This window comes from Rosa rugosa, chromosome 1 (assembly GCF_958449725.1).
Source record: "Rosa rugosa chromosome 1, drRosRugo1.1, whole genome shotgun sequence".
Taxonomy (NCBI): Eukaryota; Viridiplantae; Streptophyta; class Magnoliopsida; order Rosales; family Rosaceae; genus Rosa; species Rosa rugosa.
The window spans coordinates 6,252,110-6,260,454 of record NC_084820.1 but is presented as its reverse complement, the minus strand read 5'-3'; the positions used below and the strand labels follow the sequence as shown (position 1 = coordinate 6,260,454).

The 8,345-nt window shown below is 35.0% G+C and overlaps 1 protein-coding gene across 14 annotated transcripts; it reads right to left on the bottom strand.

The window, feature by feature from the left end:
• Positions 1 to 3,162: 3,162 nt before the first annotated feature.
• LOC133713049 (phosphoinositide phospholipase C 6-like) lies at positions 3,163 to 6,434 on the bottom strand. 14 transcript variants are annotated; one of them, XR_009847764.1, is made up of 9 exons: positions 6,119 to 6,434; positions 5,827 to 5,946; positions 5,633 to 5,677; positions 4,354 to 5,369; positions 4,134 to 4,252; positions 3,894 to 4,031; positions 3,721 to 3,815; positions 3,550 to 3,596; positions 3,163 to 3,399 (listed from the first exon to the last, which is right to left on the bottom strand). XR_009847764.1 is itself a non-coding variant. In XM_062139197.1 (9 exons), the coding sequence occupies exons 5-9, from the start codon at positions 4,167 to 4,169 to the stop codon at positions 3,293 to 3,295; spliced, it is 423 nt and encodes a 140-aa protein (XP_061995181.1). In that variant the 5' UTR covers positions 4,170 to 4,252; positions 4,354 to 4,513; positions 5,283 to 5,374; positions 5,633 to 5,677; positions 5,827 to 6,110; the 3' UTR covers positions 3,163 to 3,292. The 14 variants fall into 14 exon arrangements, 6 of the variants coding, with proteins under 6 accessions (XP_061995181.1, XP_061995173.1, XP_061995187.1 ...); XR_009847783.1 differs by lacking the exon at positions 6,119 to 6,434 and having other exon boundaries at positions 4,354 to 4,780; positions 5,283 to 5,374; positions 5,827 to 6,111; XR_009847769.1 differs by lacking the exon at positions 6,119 to 6,434 and having other exon boundaries at positions 4,354 to 4,513; positions 4,599 to 5,369; positions 5,827 to 6,111.
• Between the last annotated feature and the right edge of the window lie 1,911 nt (positions 6,435 to 8,345).

Below are 8,345 nucleotides of genomic sequence, written 5' to 3'. Positions count from 1 at the left end.
GGCCTGAAATTGAAGCTTTGACGTCGAAATCGAGCCTTGCCGGATTCTGCAAAATTTTGGAATTTTTCCGACCACAGAAGCTTTCGATCGGTATATCTCGAGCTACAGACTATATTTTTCTGTGATTCTTGAACCAGTAAGTTCTTCTTGAGTTTCTTAACAACTCTTCAGAAGGAATCGAAGCCTTAAATTGACGTTTTTACGTCGAATTGGAGCTCGCCGTTTTCTGCAGTTTCTCGCCGGTTTCTGGAAAATTCCGGCCACCTTCATACTGTTCAAGGTAATTTTCGACCCCTTCCGGTCATTTTCAGACTTCGTGCTAGTTATGAAAGTTGTTAAGCATGATGAGAGGAAGAAGAGCAGCCCGGCCCCGACACCATTGGTGGTGGTTGGCGGCGGCTCTGCCACTAACTCCGGCGGCCCTTTCCGGCCACCTCCGGGGATCAAAAATATGGTTTCTGTACATTTTCAGATTCTATATTTCAATACGATCATTTCGATATATTATACGCAATTTTTGGATATCGTATGATTAAGTTATGAATTTTACGATTTCGATCGATTTCGATCGTTCGATTTGTGATCTGTGAAGATCGGACCGTCCGATGGACTTGTAGTTTTGTTATGTTGATCTTATGACTGTCCCAGTGGCTTTGTGTGGTCATGGGCGAAGATCCGACCGTTGGATCTTCGTATAATTGTGAAATAGTGATTCGGAAGGCGATTCGTGAGAATCTAACCGTCGGATTTTCGTATAATTTTGAGGAGATGTTTGTTAGAGTGATTCAAGAAGATCTGACCGTTGGATCTTCGTGATAATTTTGGAGGATGATCCTAAGGGCGATCCGTGAGGATCCGACCGTTGGATCATCATATAAATTCGATCTGGCCGTTGGATCATCATTAAATTAGAATCCGACCGTTGGATTTCCGTATATGTGTGGTTTATGAATGATTGCTAAGTTAAGATCGTATCTGACTAGGTGATTGACGGTTTGAGTTAGTGGACGATTGTGGATCGTATTTTGAGCGGAATTGAAGACGCAGCGGGATTATCGAGGTGAGTAAACCTCACGTGGTTCATATTACGAACCGAGTACTTTTAATTAATTTATTTTTTGTCGTCATTGTGTGAACTATAGTTGGTATTAATGGGCATTCCTGTGTGAATGTCTATCTATATATATATTATTTATGTGAAATAATATGTATTGTTGAAATTGTGAGATATTATGTACTGTTATGGTTGTGTTGAGTTTATTGTTGAAAAGCAACAATATTGTGAGAGGTATTAAATTTATTGTTGAGAAACAATAAATTGTTGATTTGTTGAGATATATTGATCTGTGGAGATCAATAGGTCACGGGGGTGACCATGGCATCTATTAGTGAACCACGCCCTTGTACCGGGTAGGTGGAAACTAATAGCATTAAATCGTGAACCACGCCCTCGCGCCGGGTAGGTGGAAACGATCAGTTAGAGCTCTAGTCTGTCTGCCAAATGTTGAGTGACCTTATGAGGGTAACGGGGAGTGACTCATAAGTGTATAATATTTATATATATATATATATTTATATATATATGAGAGTGAGAAAGTGAAGTGGTTTTGTGGTGATCATTGTAATTGTGATGTTTCTACATTTCTATACTTGAGTTAAAGGAAATGTATTTTATTAAATCAACAGTTCTTCTTGTTTACTCATACTGGCTGTAAAAAGCTTACCGGGTTTTGTGTTGTTGCAACTCCCGGTACACTATTCAAATTGTGTAGCGGGTAATCCTACAGGACAGGAGAACCAGGACGGTGATCGTGCGGTTAGAGCAATTGTTAGAGTTTTACAGCAATTGTACGTTGTGAGGTGTGTTATGCTCATTTGAGCTTTACAATATTGCTTGTGAGAGTGAATTGTAATAATGAACTCGAAGTTTCGAGATTTGGATTTTGTAATTGTAATTATTCATGTTTCGGATTTGAATTTATTATTCAAAATTCGGGGCGTGACAGCCCCTGCCAGGCCCTGCGAGGAGTCCCCCACTCCTGGCTATAGACCTCCGGATGGTCGGAAAATTGTTTGATGAGGGGAGCTGCGCGGAGTAGAGGGTGTTGGGTAGCGAGCCCAATCTTAGATACCCAAGCGTCGGGGTTAACTGCCGGATCAATGGCTGCCGTGGGCTGTGTTAACTAGTCCCTTGCTGTTTTCTCGAAGGAGAAAAGCTTGACTGCAATGCCGCGTAGCGGTCATTGTCATTATGAGGCGTTGCCTTACCGCTTAGCCGTTGGTCGTAGACCATAGACTCGTGAAGTCTGTACCTGTATGAAAAATGACAAGCACATAGAGCAAGTAATAATATTTTGTTTGAGTGTCCCATGTTTATTTAATTGGGTTGCGATTAAATAGGAGCATGGCATATGTGTCTAGCATGTACTTGTAGTAAAGTTGCCAATAACATCTATGTAAGCATGCTTTAAGGGTTATGGAGACGTAAAGCATGGCATAAGCATGGCAATAGCTCTAGTTGTATGAGCGTAAGAGATAATATAGTGACTTATCTTATGCCGATTTGGAGGCTAGCGGAGTTGGCCGAGCATGACGGTCCATTGTTTGGCGGATAAAGTATTCCGATAATGTCCGTCAACTCGTAGTTGCGCTTGAATGCTTGATAGAAATAGTTGAATTTCCTTGCAAAAATGGATGATTAGTATGCGGATTTGTAAAATCAATATCCATAATTTGCATCATGTTTGATTGCCTACTTAACAAGATAATTTTGTAATAATGTTAAGTGCTTGTAAAATGTATTTACCGGATACCAATGTCATCTAGACGCTAATGGTGCAATGTAATTTACAGTAATGGTAAATTAATATACTTTGATTGGCATAGTAGCCGATATTGATTGGTCTAATTTGTTTGTGAAACAGACTTTAGTTTGCCGAAAAGTAAAGGCATGGCAATACTAAATGTCAAAGGCCCATAGAGCTAATGCCTTACCAAATATGTACATGGAAATGTGCAGTGAGCAATATATGGACATGTGATTAGCTAACGTAGCTAGGTGGTCCAATTGAGGTATGCATATTTCTAGAATGCTAGAATTCCAAAGGTACTGCCGCATGACCAAGTATTAGTCAAAAAGTGTGCTAATGCCTAGTATATACTAGTTATAGAGCCCGCGCGATGCTGCGGGAATATTGTTTGATTCGATGCTAATGAATTTAGAAATATTGTTATATTACATTGTTAAATTATATATTATATCGTAACTACTAAATTTAGAAACATTGTTATATTACATTGTTACATTATATATTATATCCTCACAACAGTAGGTGTTTATGTACAAAGTCTGATTCGTCATTTGCAACAAATGATAAGTCCTCCGAAATTTCAGCTGAGCTGTTGTAATTGGAAAACATAAGTAATAATGTCAATCAATAAGAAAGAGTGAATATTTGGTTCTGTAAATTGAAATCATTGAAATGGTTTTGTATGGAGTAAGCATAAACATTAATCAATGAGGCATTGGAATGTAGAGATGAGGGTTACCTACAAACAACCAGCTGCATATGACGTGATCAGAGCTCTGCAAAATACTGATGTGAAGTGAAACGTAGAGTACAATGAGTATACTATGTTATACAATAGGAATGTAACTTATTTCAACAATAACTAAAAATAGGAATCAAATTCTCGAATTATCAGAAAAACAAAACGGACCTTACTAACTTTTGTGTAGAAGTCTGTGGGGAGAATGAATCAAAGGGGGTTTGATTAAAATCCAAGTGACATCCATTGGCCATAAATGCTTTCACCTGTATATTAACATCAATCCTCTGAGATTATTGCTAATATGCCAAAAATTTAACTCAAAGTAAATAAATTGTCCTCACCTTCAATGTCTTTGTCACTACCAAGGTCTTTTTAGGATAAAAAAATCCCATCATTTGAGCCCTTGTGCATAAAGAAGGCAGTGCCTCATCATTGGCTCTAAACATCCCATGCATGAACCATCGTGAGTTATCACATCCCTGTCATAAAATTTTATGTGCAGTTAGGTTATATTTGTTATCGGTCAAGGTCACTGACATATTATCAGGTTTTAATCAGTTTCATGAAACTGGAAAACTAACCTGCACATTAGACACAACCATTTGAGCTCCATGCATCCATTCAATATGTGGTTGGTAATTTGAGGAGGCAACTTTAAGTTTCTTTGGGGTAAATCCTTAGAATGTTCCTCTGTGTGAACCTAGAGATTATAACACAACACCAAGTATCAGAATCATTACATCATGACAATTGCTAGAGAAGACATATAACAAAAGGCTTACTCAAAATAAGATGTCTTACTTTTTCACCGACCTATAGAGCCTGTTTGAAACCATTCTATGTTCTTCTAGCGTAACTTTTTTTATGTTGCACATACTTGGCCACTTGGGTGCTACAAAGTTCGTGCTAGATAGGTTTGATGAGCTGCAGCTTTGTTCTCAGTTTCTCTACCACTGTCACTCTGTACCCATTAAAAGAAGTAATGTAAAGAAGCACACGCTTATAAACAAAATTGGGAAGAACATAAACTGTATTGCTCAGCTCACCCTTTTCCAGTTTTTCAGATAGAGGAATCCTTGTCATTACCTTTGCCAACTTTTGGTGGGTCCGATGTTTTAAAGCTTCAGGTGATGGACATTCTATCATCGGGTAAGGGCTATTGCCCCACTTAAGTCAGCTGTTATTTTAGCTGCTTCGATGAGTCTTCTACCAATGACTTTTGAGCAATCTATAGTGGAGAAATGGCATTGAACTTATACAGAACAAAAGATCATTTTTGTATAGGAAACAAAAATGAAAGACCAAAGCATGTTGAATTTGTCTGAGAATTTGTTTCTTAGTGATTTTCACGTAAGAGATATAGCTCTTCTGTTAGTCTTGCCAATATTTGGCTTTTAATATGATCAGTGTACTGCCAATCCAAGGGTTATCCTCGAAATAAAAATTACAGCCAAGCATTTATCATATTTGTTTGATATTCTAAGAGGCAAACAACTAAAGTACTTGGATTCAATATATATATTGTCCAGTTTGCGCAGTAAAATGGAAACCCAACTACTGTAGTACAAAGCATTTATCAATGCTTATATTCAAATTAAATTATCTTTGATATTCTAAGAAGGAAACAAAGAAAGTAAATATACAAATATGATGTGTGTACACAATATTCTAAGCAGTACATGAGAAATGTCAAAGTATCAATTAGGACATATGCTACAGAATGGACGTACCTAACATCTCTTCAATTGCATTTGCAAGGGTTGTGATCTGAAACTTAATCTGAAGAACACCTATAACTTAATTTGATGTTCTAAACCCTGCACTTCAGAAATTCCACAAAACAAAAAGTAAGAGAAAAGATATGCTTATTTGTACAAACAAAGCAGAAAGAACTAACGAATTGGGGTAAAAACAGCTATAAAAGCATTTCAGTTCAACAGATGACTTGACTGAAGACTGTGTGTGGTCACGTTTGTGGCCTCTCAATGCACTGAACAAAGGACCAATTACTTGATCATTTTTGAAAGAAAGCAATGTACTTAGATTAGAGAAGACAAAGAGTATAAGATTGAAGTCTCACTTTTGAATTAGGAGATGAAACTGAGTGCCCAACGTTTTGCAAAAACTGCAAATTATGGAAAGCTAATTTTAGATCAATTGATTTTTAGACAAATGAAAAGTAGTTTTGAAATAAAAAGTAATCTCTACCAGGGATTGACTTCTCAGTAACAGTGAGATTATAAGCAACCGATACAAACCCAAATCAATACATACCTCTTTTCTTGCTGAAAACTATTCCCCAAATCTGGCAAATAAGCTAATAAAACGAAACTTAATGATACTTCGTGTGAGAGCGAGAGCCTGCAACTTGGTGACCTTCCTTCAAGTTTTGAGCTGCAAAGAAAACCCAAAAAGGCAATTAGCTCTAAAGAAACTGTACATATTTCCATTGAAACAATTTGTTTCCTGTTTTCCAAATACCATTCAAGCTTTAATTCAATTAAAAGAAGAGATTTATAATGTAACAGAATAGATAAAGCCGAATAATATGGAAGTGAAATTTTACCAAGCTTTTGTTCAGACTGATTGTGATGGATAAGCTTGAAATTGCCTAACAACAGGCATTGATATCGATGGAGACTACTGGAATTGAGAAAGTGATGGAGATATCGCTTATATACCCAGGGATTCAGGGCAAAAATGTAATCATAGACTTAATCCCTTTTGAACACTGTTTGTTTGTGATGTAGAATCCTCTGCAGTGTTCATTTTGTTTGGACTCTTGCTGATGATATTCTGGTTTAGCTTCACTGCTTCAGTTATCTGTTTCATATCATTTTCATCAATTTTCAATGGTATAGGCTGAAGGCAATTGAGACTCCATTGTTTTGCACTCAAATTATACACATTGAAACGAATTGCAAGTATAGCTGGGAGCATGTATTGGGTTTCTTCTCTTTTAGTCATGTTGACTTTTGTCTTGACTTTTATCAATTGTTTATTTTATTTATAATCAATTGTGTCACATGGAATTTGTGCACATTCATATATTAAATACGTATGTTAAAGTGTCATGAAAAAAATATTGTATGTTAGAGATGTAAAATATGTACACTTTCAGTATTTGTATTGATTCGTTTTATTTGTTAATTCAAATCATAAGATGCTTTACAATTTCAAAAAATGTGAAGTATTTATAACTCAGAATATAATTGAATTTTTGTAAATCAAAAATTGAAATATATCAAATTTTAGCTTGGTATCATAATTTTGTTTTTTTTTTTTCTATTTATAAATTTAGCAATACATCTTTATAAACTATATTTTTAGTATATTTATTTGGTATATTGTTGTTGTTGTTTATCAAAATTTTCAATCCATTTCTTGATGTAACTCTCGAAAGTGCAACATATAATTGTCCATGAGTAAAAACAGGTTCCGGTAAATATATGCCAACTTGATTTAGTGATTGACCTTGACTTTTATTAATAGTCATAGCGTAACATGGTCTTATCGGAAATTGTCGCCTTTTAAAAATAAACGGCCATTTGTTTTCAGATGCAGTAAGAACAATTCTAGGTATAAAAACTTTTTGACCTATGTTGTCTCCTGTTAATATTTTTGCTTCTATTAATCGATCAAATAATTTTGTTACTATTAATCTTGTACCATTACATAAGCCAGAAGCTTGATTTAAATTTCTTAATAACATGATAGGCATTCCTATTTTCAAAATTAATTCATGTGGTGGTAATCCATTAAATTCAAGTTTATTCAAAAATTCTATCGGATATAAAATCTTCATATTTTCATTATTTCCAGAATTCAATACAATATTGTCTGCACTTAAATAAGTTGTTTTGTTACCTGGTAATAAGTTTATAGCGTAATCATTTATATCTCGAACTGTTGCATTTCGTGGTGTAACAATTGCACGTTCTTTTAAATAGTTAAAGTCATTGTAATTGATGGTAAAATCTGAATAAGTTGCAAGAAAAATTGCTTCTATTGGATTTGTATAAGTATAAATAAGTAAATCGCTTGGAATTTCAACCCAAGATGCATCTCTATCATTCTCATCATTAATTGAACATATACGACCTTCTCCAATTTGTAATAACCAATTTGCAAAAGTTGAAATATTTATTTTTTCTTCATCAGTTAAATTTTTTTTTGATAGTCTCATGTTCTCTGTTAGGTTGAATATTTTAAATGATGACCATAGGTATGAACTATTTAATGAAGCTTCAATTATCTGTTCTTTGGTTCCTCCTGTAATAACAGGTAGAATCTGTCGAAAATCTCCGCCCAATAATATAGGTTTACCACCAAATGGTTTGTTATTTGGATCTGATAGAATATCACGTAAAGATTTATCTAGTGCTTCAAAACAGTGTTTATTACACATTGGAGCTTCATCCCAAATAATTAATTCTGCTTTATCAATTAATTTTGCAAGATGAGTACCTTTTTTTATTGGACATATTGATAAGCTATTGACTGTCAGAGGTATTTTAAATCGAGAATGAGCAGTTCTACCATTTGGAAGTAATAGTGAAGCAATTCCAGATGAAGCAACAGCTAAAACAATTTTTCCTTCAGATCTTAATTTGCTTATTATTGTATGCCATAAAAATGTTTTACCAGTTCCTCCATAACCGTGAACAAAAAAAGTATTAAATGTTTTTTCTTCAATTGCTTTAATAACTTCATCATAGACAATTCTTTGACATGGATTTAATTGAGCTACCAAATTTATATGTTGATATTTTAGCTGAAGACAATCATAATCT